The sequence below is a fragment of the Myotis yumanensis genome, unplaced genomic scaffold (assembly GCF_028538775.1).
Source record: "Myotis yumanensis isolate MYYU_CA2020_CCGP unplaced genomic scaffold, mMyoYum1.0.hap1 SCAF_2, whole genome shotgun sequence".
Lineage (NCBI taxonomy): Eukaryota > Metazoa > Chordata > Mammalia > Chiroptera > Vespertilionidae > Myotis > Myotis yumanensis.
Genome location: NW_027223753.1, coordinates 104,821,664 through 104,843,435, shown reverse-complemented (window position 1 = coordinate 104,843,435; position 21,772 = coordinate 104,821,664). Strand labels below are relative to the sequence as shown.

The 21,772-nt window shown below is 45.2% G+C and overlaps 1 protein-coding gene and 1 pseudogene across 1 annotated transcript in view; both read left to right on the top strand.

Moving 5' to 3' along the window:
* Positions 1-2,285: 2,285 nt before the first annotated feature.
* LOC139002020 (tubulin alpha-1C chain pseudogene) lies at positions 2,286-3,773 on the top strand (annotated as a pseudogene).
* Positions 3,774-19,907: 16,134 nt separating this feature from the next.
* SLC9A9 (solute carrier family 9 member A9) overlaps positions 19,908-21,772 on the top strand; it is a 766,430-nt gene continuing 764,565 nt past the window's right edge. The window contains 1 exon segment of the mRNA XM_070403739.1: positions 19,908-20,183. Coding sequence (XP_070259840.1) covers positions 20,009-20,183 — 175 coding nt within the window. The 5' untranslated portion in view covers positions 19,908-20,008.

The following is a 21,772-nucleotide window of genomic DNA, read 5'->3' as shown; positions in this document are numbered from 1 at the left end:
CCCCTGGCCTTCCCGCCCCCTATGTGTTCCCACCACCCTGATTGGCCCACAGCCCCTCCCTTGGGCCAGCCCTGCCCCAGATCAGCCCCTCCACCCCAATCAGGGGCAGGGCCAGCTGGCCAACCACCCATGGCCCCTCCTGTAGGCCGCTGGCCTCCAGTCAGCATCCCTAACCCTAACTCTAACCCACCCCCATAGGGGGAAGGGCTGGCCAGCCAACTCCTGAAGCTCCTCCCCCCAACTGCCCTGCTCCTGATCACACCCCTCACCCCAATGAGGGGGGGCGCAGCTGGCCAACCTCACCCCTGTTAGAATAGCTAATATCAGTAAGACAAGACATAACAAGTGTTGGAGAGGATGTGGAGAAAACGTTACCCTTGTACACTGCTGGTGGAATGTAAATTTGCACAGCCGCTATGAAAAACAGTATGGAGTTTCCTCAAAAAATTGTGAATAGAGGTATCACATTGCCCAGCAATCCCTTTTCTGGGTATCTACCTGAAAAACATAAAAACACTTATTCATGAAGATATATATATACTCCTATATTCATTGCAGCATTATTCATAACTAGAGGCCCAGTGCATGAATTTGCACATGGGTGGGGTCCAGCCAGCCTACCCCAATCAGGGGGAAGGGGGCTGATTGGGGATGAGGATGGCTGGGGGGAGGGGCCTGGAGAAGACCCACTGAGTTGAAGCTAAGCATGGGCCCCAGGCTTCCCAGGGAGGGCGGCTTCAGCAAGGAAACAGAAACCACCAGAAGGCTCTGCTAATAGGCCCTGAGCTCCCTTTGGAGACAGACTCAGAGCTGGTATCTCTGTACATTAGACACAGCCCGGCACTCAACTTTGTCTGTTGATCAAATCCATTGCATCCAAAAACTTGTTCCCCTTCTTCTCTTTGGACTCTTACAACAAATACAGGCCAATTGGAAGATGTGGGCCCCAGTGGCAGAGCCAGGCCTCACAATCACCTAGAATTTAGGCCTAAGACAACTGGGTAGCAATCTCCACAGAACAGAACAGAGCACACTGTTTTAGGTCTTAATTCTCCCCTAAAATGTGCCCAGCTGATCCTCTTTAGCTGGGATAGACTGAACTAAGGAAACAAAGACTGAGTTTCCTTTGAGGTGGGATCCACCAGGACCTGACTTCACAGGAAGCTGCCTTCCACCAAGCTCGGTGTGCTGTGAGCCAGTCTATTTCTGGTGGTGCTGGGTCCTGGGCTGCTTGTCAGGCAGCAGGTACACAAGGTTTCTCTCCACCACCTTCCTGGCCTCCTGAGAAGTATCCTCTGGCCCAGCATGCCAGGCGGCTGTCACTAAAGCCAAGACTCAGTGTAGGAGCTGGCCCGGGCCAAGAGGGACCCGTAGGTGGTCAGGCTGTGCCCCCCACCCTGTTTCTCAGTCTTGCTCATGTGGATCGGGCCAAAGCCCACTGCCTGAGACTGGTGCCACATGGAGTGAGTCGCAGCGGGGATAGGGGAGCCCTGATCTGCCAGCCTTGGTGACAATCATCTCACACCCAGCTGATTGAATTCGTCACACAGAGCCTTTATCTCAAGCTGCACGTTCACACTGGCCACCTTTGTGTTCTTCTTTATGAGTGCCTTGGCGGTGGCCGCACAACTGGCCTCGGGGCCCTCAGGTTCAGTAGCGGCACTGGTGGCGGCCCCTGAGGCTGGTGCATCATAGTGACCGGTCTTTCCAGTAGTTCCACTGTAATGGTCGCTGGGCTTTTATTATATAGACAAGAGGCCCAGTGCATGAAATTCATGCACTGGGGGGAAGGGGTCCCTCAGCCCATCCTGTGCCCTCTTACAGTCCAGAATCACCCAGGGGGATCAGGCTTAAGCTGACAGTTGGACATTGCTCTCGCAGATTGAGACCCCTTGCTCCTTACTGCCTGCCTGTTCACTCCTTACTGCTCAGCTCGTTGCTCCTTAGCGCTGCTGCAGAGGTGAAGAGGCTCCCGCCACCGCCGCTGCGTTAGCCAGCCATGAGCCTGGGTTCTGGCTGAGTGGAGCTCGAGCGCACTGACCACCAGGGGGCAGCTCCTACATGGAGCGTCTGCCCCCTAGTGGTCAGTGTACATCATAGTGACCGGTCATTCTGGTCGTTCCGCTGTAATGGTTGCTTAGGATTTTATTATATAGACAGCCATGACATGGAAACAACCTAACTTGACCAATGATTGGATAAAGAAGACCTGTACAGACTTCTCACCCGGATTCCTTGATAATCTGTCAGTGGGAGGTCCTTGTTCCCGGTCCCTCGAATTTTCAGCTCCGCCGAGCCCTACAAGTCTCAGCTATGCGTGAGTGCATCTCCATCCATGTTGGTCAGGCTGGTGTCCAGATCGGCAATGCCTGCTGGGAGCTCTACTGCCTGAAACACGGCATCCAGCCCGATGGCCAGATGCCAAGTGACAAGACCATTGGTGGGGGAGATGACTCCTTCAACACCTACTTCAGTGAGACGGGCGCTGGCAAGCATGTACCCAGGGCAGTGTTTGTAGACCTGGAACCCACAGTCATTGATGAAGTTCGAAATGGCACCTACCGCCAGCTCTTCCACCCTGAGCAGCTGATCACAGGCAAGGAAGATGCTGCCAATAACTATGCCTGTGGACACTACACCATTGGCAAGGAGATCATTGACCTGGTCCTGGACCGAATTCGGAAACTGGCTGACCCGTGCACAGGCCTTCAGGGCTTCTTGGTTTTCCACAGCTTTGGTGGGGGAACTGGTTCTGGGTTCACCTCCCTGCTGATGGAATGTCTCTCCGTCGATTATGGCAAGAAGTCCAAGCTGGAGTTCTCCATTTACCCAGACCCCCAGGTCTCCCCAGCTGTAGTTGAGCCCTACAACTCCATCCTCACCACCCACACCACCCTGGAGCACTCTGATTGTGCCGTCATGGTTGACAACAAGGCCATCTATGACATCTGTCGTAGAAACCTTGATATTGAGCTCCCAACCTACACTAACCTTAACCGCCTTATTAGCCAGATTGTGTCTTCCATCACTGCATCCCTCAGGTTTGATGGAGCCCTGAATGTTGATCTGACTGAATTCCAGACCAACTTGGTGCTCTATCCCCACATCCACTTCCCTCTGGCCACATATGCCCCTGTCATCTCTGCTGAGAAAGCCTACCATGAGCAGCTTACTATAGCAGAAATCACCAATGCGTGCTTTGAGCCAGCCAACCAGATGGTGAAATGTGACCCTGACCATAGTAAATACATGGCTTGCTGCCTGTTGTACCGTGGTGACGTGGTCCCCAAAGATGTCAATGCTATCATTGCCACCAACAAGACCAAGCGCAGCATCCAGTTTGTGGACTGGTGCCCCACTGGCTTCAAAGTTGGCATTAACTACCAGCCTCCCACTGTGGTCCCTGGTGGAGACCTGGCCAAAGTGCAGCGAGCTGTGTGCATGCTGAGCAACACCACAGCTATTGCTGAGGCCTGGGCTCGCCTGGACCACAAGTTTAACCTGATGTATGCCAAGCGTGCCTTTATCCATTGGTACATGGGTGAGGGCATGGAGGAAGGAGAGTTTTCTGAGGCCCGTGAGGACATGGCTGCCCTTGAGAAGGATTATGAGGAGGTTGGAGCAGATAGTATTGAGGGAGAGGATGAGGGTGAGGAGTACTAACCTGTCAGCTGTGATGTTACACTCCAGTGTCTTGGGATTGTCTTATTTCTGTTGTTCTGTGAAGTCTATTGTGTCCTAAACTTTGCAATAAAGTTGTTTTCATTTTGAAAAAAAAAGAAGACCTGTATATATGCAATAGAATACTACTCAGCCATAAAAAATGAAATATTGGCATTTGTGACAACATAAATGGATCTTGTTAGTACCATGCTAAGTTAAACAAGTCAGATGGAGCCGAAACCGGTTTGGCTCAGTGGATGGAGCATCGGCCTGCGGACTGAAAGGTCCCAGGTTCGATTCTGGTCAAGGGCATGTACCTGGGTTGCGGGCACATCCCCGGTGGGAGATGTGCAGGAGGCAGCTGATCGATGTTTCTCTCCCATCGATGTTTCTTACTATCTATCTCTCTCCCTTCCTCTCTGTGAAAAATCAATAAAATATATTAAAAAACAAAAAAACAAAAAACAAGTCAGATGGAAAAGGACAAGAACCATATGATTTCACTCAGATATGGGATAAAAAACAAAAAGCAACAAACAAGCAAACAAAACAAACAGACAAACACATAGATACAGATAACAGAATGATGGTTACCAGAGGAGAAGCATGCCGGGGGATCAGATGAAGAGGTAATGGGGCCCTAACTGGTTTAGCTCAGTGGATAGAGTGTCAGCCTGCAGCCTGAAAGGTCCCAGGTTCGATTCTCGTCAAGGGCATGTACCTTGGTTGCGGGCACATCTCCAGTAGGGGGTGTGCAGGAGGCAGCTGATCGATGTTTCTCTCTCATTGATGTTTCTAACTCTCTATCCCTCTCCCTTCCTCTCTGTACAAAATCAATAAAACATATTTTTTAAAAAAAGAGGTAATGGGGATCAAATATATGGTGGCAGAAGGAGACTAATCTTTGGGTGGTGAACACACAATAGGTTTATAGATATATTATAATGTTGTACACCTAAAACTTATATAATGTTATTTACCAACTAGAGGCCCAGTGCATGAATTTGTGCATGGGTGGGGTCAGCTGGCCCGGCCCCAATTGGGGCAGATCTGGGCTGTGCCTATTGGGAGGAGGAGATAGCTGAGGATAGCCAGCCAGCCCACCCTGATCCGGGCCCTATCAGGGCCAGGACGGCTGGGGGGAGGGGCTACAGGCAATTGGCTGGCCGGCCCCGTCTCTGATTGGGGCCGGGGCTGGCCATGGGGAGGGGCTGTGGGTGGGACCAGATGGCCACGCCCCCAAATAGAGTGGGGGATGCCGACCAGAGGCCAGTGGCCCCGGGGAGGGACCATGGGTGGTTGGCTAGCCGGCCCTGTCCCTGATCAGGGTAGGGGGCCAATCTGGGGTGGGGCCATGTAGGGGGCGGGACTGTGGGCCCATTAGGGTGGTGAGGGCCCATCATGGGTGGGACCAGCTAGGAGGAGGGGCTAAAGGAGGTTGGCTGGCTGGCTGCCTCCTATTGGGATAGGGGATAATCAGGGGTGGGGCCAGCCAGAGGGAAGGGCTGCAGGCCAATCAGGGTGGTGGGGGCCATCGCAGGTCTAGCCAGGAGGAGGGTGCTGCAGGAGGTTGGCCAGCCAGCCCCGCCCCCTATTGAGGTGGCAAAGGTGATCTGGGTTGGGGATGGCCAGGGGGAGGGGCTGTGGGCTGATCAGGGTGGTGGGAGCACATAGGGGGCTGGAACAGCCAGTGGGAGGTGCTGCAGAATGATCAGGGTGGTGGGGGCTTATTGGGTGTGGGGCTGGCTGGGGCGAGGGGTTGCGGGAGGTTGGCCAGCCAGCCCTGCCCCCTATTGAGCTTTAGATCAAATCTTAGTCTAGCAGGTGTATCTCTGAGTGTGTTGTCCTTAGCCTCCTTGTAGATTTGGGGTGAGGTAGCAGGCCTTTTTATAGCCATATTCTCAACATAGTTTACCTAAAGTCATATATTTTGGGTATGACTATATTTTTGTCCATCCATTTGTTTTATGTATATTCTCCTTTGGTTAAGAGAGTGGGACAAGGAACTCTGAGGTTAGGCTGTGAATATTTAACAGAAAAAAATGCTACTTTTTTTTTTTTTTACATGGAGACCAATCTATCTACATGGGTAGATTTTGAAGGAATCCAATACTGTTTCCAAGTCATGTCACTGAAAACGAATTTATTCTGCTTTTTACAAATTCAATATTTCTCAAGTTCATAGTGCCTTAATAGACAAGGGTTAAATAAATTCAAAGTACAATTAGGAAGACATTTTTGTTTTAAAAAAGACTGGGAGGCATAAGAGTTTGATATTATATATAGAAACAAACACAAAGGGACAGCAAAAATGGGGAGGCAAAAACAGCCCCAAATAAAAGAAAAGAGAAATCACCAGAAAAGGAATTAAATGAAATGGAGACAAGCAATTTGTCATATAGAGAATTCAAAGTAATAACTATAACAGTGCTCAAACAACTTAGTGATAACTACAAGTAACTTAATGAGGACTATATGAAATTTAATGAAAACCACACCAGCATGAAAAAAGAGATAGAAACCTTTAATGAGAATAAAGCAGAAAAAGAATTACATAACTGACATACCCTGGAAAGGACCAACAGAAGACTAGGAGAAGCAGAGAAATGAAAGAGTGAATTAGAAGACAAGGTAGAAAAAACACCCATTCAAAGCCGTTGGAAAAAAAAAATTGAAAAACCAATAGGAAACTTAAAAGGAGCTTTGGGACAAAATAAAACATAACAACATATCCATCATAGGAGTGACAGAAGGAGAAGAATGTGAGCAAGGAATAGAGAACATGTTTGGAGAAATAATGACATAAAACTTCCCTGGCCTGGTGAAGGAAAAAGGCACTCAAATCCAGGAAACCCAGAGAGTCCCAATCAAGATGAACCTAAAAAGACCGACACCAAGTCACATAATTAAAATGGCAAAATATAAAGACAAAGCAAGACTCTTTTTTTAAAATTTTTATTTATTTTTTTTTGCTAAAAGTATTACAAAGGGTATTACATATGTGTCCTTCCCCCCCCCCTGCCCGCCCTTGACAATCCCCTGCCCTCCCTTACCCCCCAGTGTCTTATGTCCATTAGTTATGCATATATGCATGCATACAAGTCCTTCGGTTGATCTCTTACTCCCCTCCCTCCTGCCCCCCAACCCTCCCTGGCCTTCCCACTGCAGTTTGACAATCAGTTTGAGGCAGTTCTGCCTCTGTATCTATTATTGTTCAAAAGTTTGTAATGGTCTTTATTATTCATGAATGAGATCATGTGGTATTTTTCCTTCATTGACTGGCTTATTTCACTTAGCATAATGCTCTCCAGTTCCATCCATGCTGTTGCAAATGGTAAGAGTTCCTTCTTTTTTACAGCAGCATAGTATTCCATCGTGTAGATGTACCACAGTTTTCTAATCCATTCCCTCCCGATTCAAAAAGACAGCCGTGTCTCAGATGCCAGCCCTTGCCGCGTGCGCCTCTGCACCTCTGCACTTCCATAGCTCCTCTGAGTCTCAGTGTGCTTTTCTCTTTCCTTCTAGTTGTAGAATTTCCACTCAGCCAGCCTTCCTGTGGTTCTGGATGATGTCCGTTTTGTCTTTTAGTTGTATTTTTGAATTTGTTGTGGGAGGCCGCAATTTCCGGTGTTTACCTATGCCGCCATCTTGGTTTCTCCCTGAAGTGGCCTTCCTTATGTCTTGTTATGGCCTTCACTTTTAGGTCTAATTTGTCAGAAAAATGTATTGCTACCCCAGCTTTTTTTTTCATTTCCATTCGCCTGAAAAACCTTTTTCTATTCCTTCAACATCATTCTGTGTGTGTCCTGTGTTCTGAGGTGGGTCTCCTGTAGACAGCAGATATATGGGTCATGTTTTATTATCCATTCAGCTACACTATGTCTTTTGATTGGGGCATTTAATCCATTTACATTTAAAGTTATTATTGATAGGTACTTATTTGTTGCCATTTTTATCCCTTATGCCAATTTTCCTTCTCCCTTTCCTATTTCTTCTTTTACAGCAGACCCTTTAGCCTTTCTTGCATTGCTGGTTTGGTGGTAATAAATTCCCTTAGTCCTTTTTTGTCTGTGAAGCTCCTGATTTCACCCTCAACTTTGATTGATAGCCTTGGTTACAGTATTCTTGGATTCAGACCCTTGCTTTGCCTGACTTTGTATATTTCATTTCATTCCCTTCTGGCCTGATGTGTTTCTGTTGAGAAATCAGTTGATAGTGTGATGGGAGATCCCTTCCCTTGTAGGTAACTTTCTGTCTCTCTCTGGCAGCCTTTTAGATTCTTACTTTGCTGTTGGTGTTTGCCAATTTAATTATAAGGTGTCTTGGTGTTGGTCTTTTGGAGTTCATCTTGTTTGGGACTCTATGAGCTTTTTGGACTTTTGTGAATTTTTTCTTCCCAATATCAGAGAAGTTTTCTGTCATTATTTTTTTCAAACAGGTTTTCTATTCATTGCTTTGTTTCCTCTCTTTCTGTCACCCCTTTTATGTGTATGGTGTTTCGTTTTGTGTTGTCCCAAAGTTCCCTTAGGCTCTCTTCCTGTTTTTTTTTTTTAAGTTTTTTTTTTTTCTAGTTGCTGCTCTGCTTGGGTATTTTTTCCTACCTTGTCTTCTAGCTCACTGATGGAGTCCTTCACTTCTTCTATTCTACTGTTGATGCTTTCTATTGTGTTCTTTATTACAGCAATGTCATTTTTCACTTCTTCTTAGTTCTTCTTCATTTCCTCTTGGTTCTTACACAAATTGTTGAATTTGTCTTCCATCCTTTTCAGCGTCCTTATGACTATTCCTCTGAATTCTTTCTCTGACATATTGCTTGCCTCTATTTCATTTACTTCCTTTTCCAGTGATATCTCCTTTTTTGTATGCTGGCTGTTTCTTTGTTTCCTCGTGATTACTCCTCTCAGGGTGTCTGGTTATGTAGCTCTCTCTCTCTCCTGCATTGACTTAAAGACACAAAATACTACAATATGACAAGACACAATGCACAGGGCACCAAACACAAATGTATTCATGATACTAATAACTCCAAATAAAGGTGACCACCAGAGAAAAGAGAATTAGGGGATAGAAAAGAGTGCACAAATGATATGGAGGAAAGGAAAAAATGTAAGAGAGAAAATAAAGAGAAGAAAAAAGAAGGGGTAAAATATATGTATATGGGGGGGGGGAAACTCCATAAAAACAACCACTAATCCAAAAAATGCAAACAACAAACATCCAAACAACAAACACCCAAGCAACAAACACCCAGATGAATTTGAGGAGGTAGAGCTTATTTCCAGAAGGCAATGTCAAGGAATTGAATAAATGATGAAATAGCCATAAATTCAGTATGAAGGACATAGAAAGAGAATGAGTGCATAAGAAGAAAAATAAAAAACTATATATATATATATATATATAAATTTCCCCTTTCTTTAATCTATCTATGTATTCCTCTATTAGTGGAAAAGAAGAATAGAGAGTAGATAGGCCTGAGTTGGTGATTGGAATTAATTAAGCTATTAATAGAAGAAGAGAACAAGCGAGGAGAGGAAAGACAGAAGCAAAAATAGGGAAAAAACACACACTCACAAACAATCTAACAAACAACAAAAACAAGACTGAAAGAAAGACTAAGGAATAAAAAGGAGGAGGAAAATAATTTTGGATAGTGAAGAAAGAGAAGAGAGAAGTTTGTATAGACTTGGAGCATGGGAGAAGAAATTAGATATATGAGTAAGATCAGTTTTTAACAGGGAGTAAAAAGAAAGAATAGAGAAAAATTAAAGCAGGAATGGAATAAGAGAAACAGCACAAAAAAAGGGGAAAAGTGAGGAAGAGAGTGTTGGCATAAAGGAAAAATTGAGAAAGAGTAAAATAATGCTAAAAGAAAAAGGATGTAGATCACTAATCTCAGAATAAAATAAAGTAAAATAAAATAAAGAAAAATAAAATAAAATTTTAAAAAAGGTGAAATACTAGTAATAATAATAATTAAAAATAAAAATATAATAATAAAAAAATAAAATCAAGTGAGAAAAGAAATATATTTTCTTTTTTATTTTTTTTATTAAGTTATTACATATGTGTTCTTATCCCCACGTTACCCCTTATCCCCCCAACTCATGCCTTCACTTCCCTGTTGTCAGTGTCCATTGGTTAGGCCTATATGCTTGCATATAAGTCCTTTGGTTGATCTCTCCCCTTTGCCCCCCTCCCCTACCTTCCCTCAGAGGTTTGATGGTCTGATCAATGCTTCTCTGTCTCTGGATCTGTTTTTGTTCATCAGTTTATGTTGTTCATTATATTCCACAAATGAGTGAGATCATCTGGTATTTATCTTTCTCTGACTGGCTTATTTCACTTAGCATAATGCTCTCCAGTTCCATCCATGCTATTGCAAATGGTAAGAACTCCTTTTTTTTTTACCGCAGCATAGTATTCCATTGTGTAGATGTACCACCGTTTTTTAATCCACTCATCTACTGATGGGCACTTAGGCTGTTTCCAAATCTTAGCTATGGTGAATTGTGCTGCTATGAACATAGGGGTGAATATATCCTTTCTAATTGGTGTTTCTAGTTTCTTGGGATATATTTCTAGAAATGGGATTACTGGGTCAAATGGGAGTTCTCCACAGTGGCTGCACCAGTCTGCATTCCCACCAGCAGTCCAGGAAGGTTCCTTTTTCTCCACATCCTCACCAGCACTTGTCGTTTGTTGTTTTGTTGATGATAGCCATTCTGACAGGTGTGGAATGGTACTGCATTTTCGTTTTGATTTGCATCTCTTGGATGATTAGTGACTTTGAACATATTTTCATATGCCTTTTGGCCTTTCTTCTGTCTTCTTTCGAAAAGTATCTATTTAGGTCCGTTGCCCATTTTTTGATTGGGTTATTTATCTTCTTTTTGTTAAGTTGTATGAGTTCTCTGTAAATGTTGGAGATTAAGCCCTTACCAGTGATAACATTTGCAAATATGTTCTCCCATGCAGTGGGCTTTCTTGTTGTTTTGTTGATGTTTTCTTTTGCTGTGTAGAAGTTTTTATTTTGATGTAGTCCCATTTGTTTATTTTCTCTTTAGTTTCCCTTGCCCTAGGTGCAGTATCAGTGAAGAAATTGCTTTGGCATATGTCTGAGATTTTGCTGCCTGTGGATTCCTCTAGTATTTTTATGGATTCCTGTCTTATGTTTAAGTCCTTTATCCATTTTAGTTTATTTTTGTGTATGGTGTAAGTTGGTGGGCTAGTTTCATTTTTTTGCATGTATCTGTCTAATTTTCCCAACACCATTTATTGAAGAGGCTGTCTTGACTCCATTGTATGTTCATGCCTCCTTTGTTGAATATTAATTGAGCCTAGTGTTTTGGGTCGATTTCTGGGATCTTTATTCTATTCCATTGATCTATATGCCTGTTTTTCTGCCAGTACCAAGCTGTTTTTAAAACAGTGGCTTTGTAATACAGCTTGATATGTGGTATTGAGATAATTCCTACTTTGTTCTTCTTTCTCAGGATTGCTGCAGCTATTTGGGGTCTTTTTGTATTCCAAATGAATTTTTGGAGAGTTTGTTCTAGGTCTGTGAAATATGCTGTTGGTATTTTAATGGGGATTGAATTGAATCTATAGATTGTTTTGGGTAGTATGGACATCTTGATGACGTTGATGCTACCAATCCATGAACATGGTATGTTCTTCCATCTGTTTATGTCTTCCTCTATCTCCTTTTTCAGTGTCCTGTAGTTTTCTGAGTAGAAGTCTTTTACCTCTTTAGTTAACTTTATTCCTAGGTAGCTTAATTTTTTTGGTTCGATGGTAAATGGGATTGTTTTTTTAGTCTCTCTTTCTATAAGTTCATTATTGGTGTATAGAAATGCCATCGATTTCTTGGAGTTAATTTTGTATCCTGCTACATTGCCGAATTCATTTATTAAGTCTAATAATTTTTTGATGGAGTCCTTAGGATTTTCTATGTGAAATTTAGTTTCTTAAGTAAAAGATAAAAAATTAAAAAGTGAAGTAGTAAAGATTGTTCACTTCCTCTACTGTTCTGTTTGGCATGTCTGTTTCTTGTCAGGTAGTCAGCACAGTATTGAAGTTCCCTGGGATCCACTGCTCCTCTGTGTCATAAGCCACAACCTTTTTTTCAAGCAGGCGGGATCTCTCTGCTCACTTTGTTTCTCTCTACCTTCAGTTGTATTTACACAAGAGTCAATTTCTGACATAACCCCTGGGTGGCAGTATTTCTGTATCAATATCCGGGACTAAATGGCCCCATTATGCAGTGTTTAGACTTTTCTTTCCCTGCCGCACTAAATACTGGGTTGGAGGGATGGACTGACCCAGAGCTGGTTTCCTGCTCATCTCTACTTATTCTGATCCTAAGTTGCCACAAAAACAACTTTCCCCTGCAGTCTCTGTGAGTGTTTTTTATTGGAAGATCCTACATACTGGGCTTAGCAAGCAAAAGCAAGGAAGTAAAAAAAAGACAAAGGAACTGTGCCGACCCACGTATTTCTCCCCCAGGCACTGCGAATCCGAGATAGAACTTCAGGCTGCCTTTCTGGGCACATTCTTCCATGGCTGTGGGCTTAGATGTAGAGCCCCCCTCTGCCAGCAGCCCTGTGGACTCCCTTCCACATTCAAGGGCTACACTAACTCCAAGGGCCGCAGATTTAGTGGGGTGCAGTCTTCCTCTAAGACTCTAGTCCCCACTGCGTGCGTTTCTCCCTCAAGCCTGAACCCCAGTTCTCACCTCTCTCCAGGCGATCTCTGTCCTTTCTGTCCACAGATTGCCTCACCACCTGTGTTTAATTCACCAATTCTAGGTGGGTGTTATTCAATTCAGCTGTTCCTTCTATCTGCTGTGTGAGAAGGCCCAGGACATGATGTGTATTCAGCAGCCACCTTGTCTCCCCCTGGACAAACATTTTATGTGCCTGTGGTCAGTGATGCTAGGGTCTCAGTGTTCGTGGGTTTGCAGCTGAAGCAGCTGGTCCCTGGGCATTGTGGTTGTATGGTCCCGAGAGGTATCCGAGTTCTCCCTGGTTGAAGGTAAGGCTGGGATTCCAATCACAGCTGCTCTCCCCTTCAAGATTGTGTGGTCTCTGCGGCAGAGCTGGGCACTCTGGGAGAGATTTCAGCAGTAGTAAAGGCTGTCTGGCCAGGGGAGCCCAGTCCACCAGTCTCCAACAGTCCTATGGAATATAGCTGTCCCTCACTCACAAATATAGACACTACGCGCACGTCCATGCACTCTCCTGTCCCTCTCTCACTCACACGCTATCTTGCAGCCTGCCGTCCCATTGGCAGCCATCTTGGATCTTTCCATTGTGTGACTTTCAAGTAAACTTAATTGCAGGTCTGTTCTGGCCCATTTCAGGAGGGTTGGAGGACAAAATGTGAAACTCCCATCTCATCATTCCCAGAGAGAAATAAATTTCAGGAAAGAGGCCCAGTTAATGAGGCAATGGGATTTTCCTCTAACCCAGGGCCTGGGTTGACTAGTATTTTCTGTTAAGTTTAATGATGGAGAAATAACTAAATTGGTCAGGATAGGGCTCAAGGGAGCAGGGAAGGAGAGCTCTCAGCATTTCTCCTCAACTTAGGAAATTTTCCCTTCTCTATGCTTTGAGCCCACAATCTCCACTGTCTTCTCCAAGAACAAGGAGCTCTTAAATACTTGGTTAGATACTAAAACCTGTTCTACGAGTTCTAGCTGGTCACTTTCACCATTGGGTGGGATTACCATGCTATATAAGGTCACCTTGCCTGCAAAGCTCCTCTCTTCAAGTGTTTTCTTCCAGGGGGCTGACTGGGCAGGCTGAAGCAGGGCATACTCACAGCAGTAGGTGGGACTATCTGTTTTCCTCTTTACTTCTTTCACCTGCATGTTGCAACTGGCAGCAAGAACCTATGACTCAAAAAAAAAAAAAACCAAAAAAAAAAACCTATGACTCAGTTGCCAGAAAGTGTTAATACTGGGATTAAAGGACAATAAAGAATTCTTCTCTGGGCCTTGTGCCTAAGTTTTGGGTTCTGGCCCAACTTCATCAGAGAAGCTGGCATTAATAGTTATGGTTGCCACTAATAAAACAATGTCTATATTTTTAATTGATACTCTTCCTTGTGTGAATATTTATTTCAGGAATCTCATAAAGAATAGTTATTATTGCCCTAGCTGGTTTTGCTCAGTGCATAGAGCATCGGCCTGTGGACTGAAGGGTTCCAGGTTTGATTCTGGTCAAGGGCACATGCTTGGGTTGCAGGCTTGATCCTCAGTGTGGGGTGTGGAAAAGGCAGCCAATCAATGATCTTTCTCATCACTGTTTCTATCTCTCTCTCCCTCTCCCTTCCTCTCTTAAATCAATATACACTGAGTGGCCAGATTATTATGACCACCTGACGTTTGTAGGCAAATTAGCTGTACACTACATCGTATGGGATATGGAAGCTGAAGGCCTGTTCGAACACCTTTGCTGTCTGCCGTTACCAAGATAAAACGTCTCCAATTCGCACAGAAACACAAGAATTGGACAGTCGAGCATTGGAAAAAAGTCATGTGGTCCAATGAATCACATTTCCAGTTGCATCATGCAGATGGCAGAGTAAGAATTTGTCGGAAACAGCATGAAAGCATGCACCCCACATGCATGAGTACAACCCTTCAAGCTGGTGTGGGCAGTGTTATGGTTTGGGGCATGTTTTCCTGGCATGATTTGGGCCCTTTAATTTGTGTGGAACAATGTCTGAATAGCACAAAATACCTAGATATCGTTGCTGATCAAGTTCATCCTATCATGTTGATGGCGTATCCCAATGGAGATGGCTTCTTCCAACTAGACAATGCATCATGCCATGGTGCTTGTATTGTGCAGGAGTGGTTTCAAGAACATGAGGGAGACTTTACCTTGCTTAGGTGGCCCCCACAATCACAAGATTTCAATTAAATTGAGCATTTGTGGGACGAAGTTAAAAGAGCCATCAGGTAGCTGGTTCCACAACCATCAAATCTCACAGAACTGGACAGTGCTATTCATCAGGCATGGTGTCAGATTCCTCGCATCACCTTTCAACATCTCGTGGATTCAATGCCAAGAAGAATCGCCGCAGTATTGAAGGCAAAAGTTGGCCCAATGAAGTACCGATGGGGTGGTCATAATAATCTGGCCACTCATTATGTGTGTGTGTATATATATATATATATATATATATATATATATATATATATACTAGAGGCCCGGTGCACAAAAATTTGTGCACTCGGGGGGGGGGGGGGTCCCCTAGCCCGGCCTGTGCCCTCTCACAGTCTGGGACCCCTCGAGAGGTAACGACCTGCTGGCTTAGGCCTGCTCCCGGGTGACAGAGGGCAGGCCTAATCCCTAAGTGCAGCCCTTGGTCAGGCTCAGAGGAGGGTCGATTGGGGAGTTGGGGCGCCACCCCGTCATGCACAGAGCAGGGCGGATCGGGAGGTTGCAATGCCACCCTCAGTCACTTTCAGGGTAGACTGATTGGGGGGTTGGGGCACCGCCCCCTGTTACACTCAAGGCAGGGTCGATGGGGAGGTTGCGGCGCCACCCCCTGTCACGCACAGAGCAGGGCCCATCAGGGGGTTGAGGAGCTCCCCCCTGTCACTCACAGAGTAGGGCCGATAGGGGAGCTGGGGCACCGCCTCCTGTCACACACAGAGCAGGGAAGATCAGGGGGTTGGGGTGCTGCACCCTGTCACACTCAGGGCAGGGCCAATGGGGAGGTTATGGCTCTACCCTGTCACACACAGAGCAGGGCCCGTGGGGGCGAGGTTGGGGCCCTGCACCCTGTCACACACAGAGCAGGGCCGATCAGGGGGTTGGTGCGCTGCACCCTGTCAAACACAGAGCCGCAGGGCAATCGGGGGATTGGGGAGCTCCCCCCTATCAGGCACAGAGCAGGGCCCGTGGGGGGGGGCAGTGTTGGGGCGCCGCACCCTGTCACACACAGAGCAGGGCCGATCAGGGGGTTGGTGCGCTGCACCCTGTCAAACACAGAGCCGCAGGGCAATCGGGGGATTGGGGAGCTCCCCCATATCAGGCACAGAGCAGGGCTGATCAGGGGGTTTGGGCGCTGCCTCCTGTCATGCTGATCCCGGTGCTGGGAGGCATATTACCCTTTTACTATATAGGATAGAGGCCTGGTGCATGGGTAGGGGCCGGCTGGTTTGCCCTGAAGGGTGTCCTGGATCAGGGTGGGGGTCCCCACTGGGGTGCCTGGCCAGGCTGGCTGAGGGGCTGAGGGCTGTTTTCCCGCTGGCAGTTGACTAAAAGCTCCCAACCGCTCCTTGTTTTCTTTTTTTTTTTTTATTTTTTATTCTGGGCCAGCTTTAGCTCTGAGGCCTCGCTGCTGAAAACATGGATACAATGTTGCGGTCTGGGGCTGACTGAAAGCCGGTTTTGTTTAGCTTCTTATTTGCAACATAGTAATAGTTGCTTAGAGTTGCAGTTGAGAGTCTGGCAAGTGAGGCGGGGAGCGTTGCAGTCTGCAGTCCCTGGAGGAAGCAAGCCTCCCTGCTTGCTTCCAGCTGCCTGGCTGCCGGCCGCCATCTTGGCTGACAGTTAATTTGCATAAGGATATGCTGATTAGCCAATGGGAAGGGTAGCGGTCGTACGCCAATTACCATGTTTCTCTTTTATTAGTGTAGATATATATATATATATATATATATATATATATATATATATATATTTATTAGAGGCCCGGTGCACAAAAATTTGTGCACTGGCGGGGGTGTGTCCCTCAGCCCCACTTGTGCCCTCTCACAGTCTGGGATCCCTTGGGAGATAACAACCTGCTGGCTTAGGCCCACTCCCAGGTGGCAGAGGGCAGGCCCAATCCCTAGGTGCCTGCCCCACAGCCCCTGGTTGGGCTCAGAGCAGGGCTGATTGGGGATTTGGGGCGCCGCCCACTGTCATGCACAGAGCAGGGCGGATCAGGAGGTTGTGATGCCACCCACAGTCACACTCAGGGTAGGGCCAATTGGGGGGTTGGGGTGCCACCCCCGTCACACTCAAGGCAGGGTCGATGGGGAGGTTGAGGCGCCGCCCCGTCACCCACAGAGCAGGGCCGATCAAGCGGTTGGGGCATTCCCCCCTGTCACACTCAGGACAGGGCCGATGGGGAGGTTGCGGCGCCACCCCGTCACACACAGAGCAGGGCCCATGGGGGGGTTGGGGCGCCGCACCCTGTCACACACAGAGCAGGGCCGATCAGGGGGTTGGGGAGCTCCCCCCTATCAGGCACAGAGCAGGGCTGATCAGGGGGTTGGGGCACCTTCCCCTGTCATGAACAGAGCAGGGAGGATAGGGAGGTTGTGGCCCTGCCCCCTGTCACACACAGAGCCGCAGGGCGATCAGGGGGTTTGGGCACTGCCCCTGTCACGCTGATCCAGGGGCCAGGAGGCCTCGTGGCTCCGCTGATCCCAGTGATGGGAGGCATATTACCCTTTTACTATATAGGATAGAGGCCTGGTGCACGGGTGGGGCCGGCTGGTTTGCCCTGAAGGGTGTCCTGGATCAAGGTGGGGGTCCCCACTGGGGTGCCTGGCCAGTCTGGGTGAGGGGCTGAGTGCCGTTTTCAGGCTGGCAGGTGACTGAAGCTACCAACCTCTCCTTTTTTTTTTTTTAATTCTTGGATTTATTTACCTTCTATGGCTGTCACTGGAGCTGAAAGCCGGCTTTAGCTGTGAGACCTAGCTGCTGAAAGCAGGTTTCTGGCTTTGTTTACCTTCTGTATTTGAAACTTTGTTGTGACTCCAGCTCTGAGATCCGGACAGGCTGAAAGCAGGTTTCTGGGGTATTGTTTAGCTTCTATATTTGTAACTGTTTCTTATTAGCTCAGAGCCCAGCAGTGGCAGGCAGGGAACCTGGCTTCCTCCGTCACTGGAGCAAGCAAGCCTCCTGTTTGTGTCAGTAGCCTGGCTGCCGGCCGCCATCTTGGCTGGCAGTTAATTTGCATATCGCCCTGATTAGCCAATGGGAAAGGTAGCAAAGTTATGGCTAATTACCATGTTTCTCTTTTATTAGATAGGATATATTAAAAAACAGTTATTATTGACAGTACAGGATTTGGGAAATTCTAGAGCCTGAGCTGTTAGGGTGACCTCCTGCTCTGGTTTGCCCAGGACTGCGGAGTTCCCTGGGACACAGGACTTCTGAGTGATAATACCTGGAAAGCCTCTGGCAAGCCAAGGTGAGTTGGTCACTCTAGCTCAGTGGTTCTCAACCTGTGGGTCACCAACCTTTGGGTTGCAACCCCTTTGGGGGTCAAATGACCCTTTCACAGGGATCGCCTAAGACCATCGGAAAACACATATATAATTACATATTGTTTTTGTGATTAATCACTATGCTTTAATTATGTTCAATTTGTAACAATGAAAATACATCCTGCATATCAGATATTTACATTATGATTCCATAACAGTAGCAAAATTACAGTTATGAAGTAGCAACGAAAATAATTTTATGGTTGGGGGTCACCACAACACTAGGAACTGTATTAAAGGGTCACGGCATTAGGAAGGTTGAGAACAACTGCTCTAGCTGAAATGAATCTTAAGCCATTAAAACCAACATTTAAATTTATTTCTACTCTCTGTGCATTCTTGAGTATGTTACTAACCCTTTCTGAACCTTAACTCTCTCATCTGTGGAAGTGTTTTTATGAATATTAAATTCGATTAAATTTCCCAGCACATTTTCTGGCCCTTAGTAGATAACAAATTGATATGTGTTTCTATTTCATTTTCTTAATTTCGTACAGCAGAATGTAATGAGTGAAATGGGATGAATGGGAGTTGTGGCAAAGCGGTTGTAAACGGAAGCTGTACCTACTCAGCCTTAGCAGCTGTGGCCACTTGGGAAAGAAGACCCAGTATGCCAGATCGTACCAGTTTTTTCTAGAGAAGCCATGCGTATTATTTTTTATTAAAGATATACTTATTTGAATATGTTGACAGCACACTTAGGACTTTTAAAAACAAATGTAAGAGCATATCAAAACATTTTACTGGCCTTCAATTCTTCCACTGAGTCTCTTAATTGCATAAGATAGTGAGATTGGATAAGACAACACAAGAAAGTTTATTCTATCCAGATGGAGTACTCACAATTATGAAAAGGAATCAAAATAAATCAATAATGATCCTCCCCCCCCCCCCGGCAAAAAAAAAGACAGAACATTCCCAGGTTTGAAGTTTGAGTTATCTCCTAAATCTAATAACTCAAGTCTGGACTTGTGGGGTTGCAAAATGATGAAGATAGAACCTACTAGCGAAAGCTTCACGAAGTGCTTGCAAACATTAGCTGACAGATTTCAGAACAATTTTAATATTAGTCATCACAGATAAGCCTGCCAAAGAGGGCAGAGTGTTAAAGAACATCTGCAGCACACACAAATACCACTTGCTGAGTTCAACCCTGAGAGGAAGTCAGCTTCTAAAGTCACAGAAGGCAAACCAGCAGAAGCAGCAGTTTTAAATGAAGTGGGTCAACCTTTCTCAGTGGGTGAAGCTGCTATCAGGAACTTGTTAGCTTCCAATATATTGCATGTTTGACCTCTAGCTTTTAGTGACAAGACCTTTTGAGGAGTATTTGGACTCATCCTACCCAATGAACCACTTATACTGTATAAATTGAATTAATTCTGTCAAGTATGGGGATATCAGATGATTAATACTCCTGAGTTATGATAATTTCATGACATGATGAAAACCCTCATGTACCCTGGGATGTATCTAATTGCATTGTAGGGCCAAGACGGCAATCACATTGTAGCATTCGCTGAGAAAGCAGCAGAGCCATGGAATACTGTCTTGAACTTTTCAGAGAACAAAAAATGAATTGAAAGACAACAACAACAAAAAACCAGCCTGACAAACACTGGTGGGATTTGGTTGGGGAGGAAAAGTCTCCCATGTGAGTTGAGGTCCTAATTCAGAGATTGGCTTTTTGAACTTAGAAAATGTTGCTGATGTATGGTGATCTGTTTTATTCTTTATCTACAGTTCACCAGTTATGCAGCTAAAGGAGACTTATTTGAACCAATAAGATCAAAGGTTTGTCCCAGGTGGAAGATAATTTTGTCGAGTGTATTATTTTAAGACTGAGAGTCAGGATGAAACTGCAGAGTTTGAAAAGTGACGGGGCTGCTTTAAGGCAGAAACAGGAAGTTGTAACTAGAAGCCATGTGAATGCCAAGCCAGCAGAATGCTCATCAAGTGGCAACTTAGCTAGTGTTTACTCTGAAATCCTCTGGCAGCCGGCTATTTTGCGGGAAATCCGATAAAACAGCCCTTGCCAGGTTTTATGAGGACCCCTACACAGACGGGATGGAGAGGCAGCACAGACTCCTGGCAGGGAAGGATGACGACCAGTTCCAACACCAGGGAGCCGTGGAGCTGCTCATCTTCAATTTTCTGCTCATCCTGACCATTTTGACCATCTGGTTATTTAAAAATCATCGTTTTCGCTTCCTGCATGAGACCGGAGGAGAGATGGTGTATGGTGAGTGCAGCCCCTGCAAGGCTGATGGGAAGCATGTTGCTTGGGAAACTGGAGACTCCTGCTCAGATGGCTCAGTGCCAAAGCTGGAGGAAATGCCCCCACCAAGAAGTCAGTAGCTTGGTGGAAGGTGCTGTAACATAAGGAATGCTCATCTCTACAGTTAGCTGCTGACAGTTGCCTTGTCATCTCATAAAAGTCAGAGTCCTGTTCTCAGGACTGGCAAGTCTGGGGAAAGATGCAGGGCCATTGTCATGTGTGGAGTCAGACCTGGAATTCTTTGTAAAGATAGACCTGGGGAGGATGTCTGCCATGGCAGCAGGGACCTGGGAGCATTAGAAAGTTCTAGAACTAATATCACAAAAATGTCTGAAGTAAATCCCTTACACCAACAAGTTTTCAAGAAGAAAACTTGCAAAAACGCTCTCCACCCCCTTTTGCACTAATTGTGTCAAAATCCATTTTAATTATATGAGCAATGTTTTATCTTCTGATATATGAGTTTCTTAATGCAGTACTTTCTATTTTTTAGCCTCATTTCAGACTTTCTCAGTTGTAATTGTTGTCATTATTAGTATTATTGCCTATGTATCTTTTTTTTTCCATAGTAAGGTGTGTGGAAATGCACTTGTTTAACATCTAAAACTCTCAAAGTGTTGCTTTTTCTGTGTAATTTACAATGTCATTCTTTTCAGAATAAAATGTGACAAAGATTATCCAGGCTATACTTTCATCTTTTAAAGTAAAATCCAAGCCACCAGTGGTTTAAAAACTGATCTTATTGATGAAAATAGTTTACTTTACCACTGTTATCTCAGCCTGATAATGGATAATAACTTTGAGCACAGTGGAGACAGGTGTGGCATTGTTATAATTCATAGCAAAGAATATGCTTTTACCATACTTTGCTTCTATCATTTTGGAAGTCCTGAGGCCTTTAATGTCACTCAGGTTCAGGGATGGGATCAATCCACATTTTATATGCTAAGCTAACCCAACGAAGTCCCCATAATAATGATGCTTAATCAGGATTGCCTCGCCCTAACTGGATCCCACTGTGAGACACTGGAGCAGGAGGCAGAAAGTTCAGGCTGAGCAGTGTAATTCCTTTCAGGAGACTGACAAACTAAGCCTTTCAGAGCACAGAGTTAAATTTCTTTGTATTAAGAGTCTTAAATCAACAACAAAACTCTCAAACAGAAAGGAAGTGATATTGTCAGATGTCAAGCCCGAAGCTCCAGACACTTGCCCTTCTCCATCATCAGTGGGCCAGGATCTTTCTCTTGAGTTAGCTAATAAATAATCAATGAGGATATGAGATGTAATTTGAAGAGCCAGAAACAATGTAATTCTAGGCATTACATTAAAGGGCTACATATGGTTTAGCAAAACTACAGATTTTAAAATTAGAAATCTTTATTAGAGGGAAAGATTTCTTCACAGCCCTGAATTTGATTGAACTGTGACTTATTTACCAATTTCAGCTTATCTATGATAGAGATACTGTTGTGTAAAACTTTTAATTAAATTTGGTGACATTAAAATTAAAATATACTTTGTACTCACAACAAATAAATGTAACTTTTATTTTG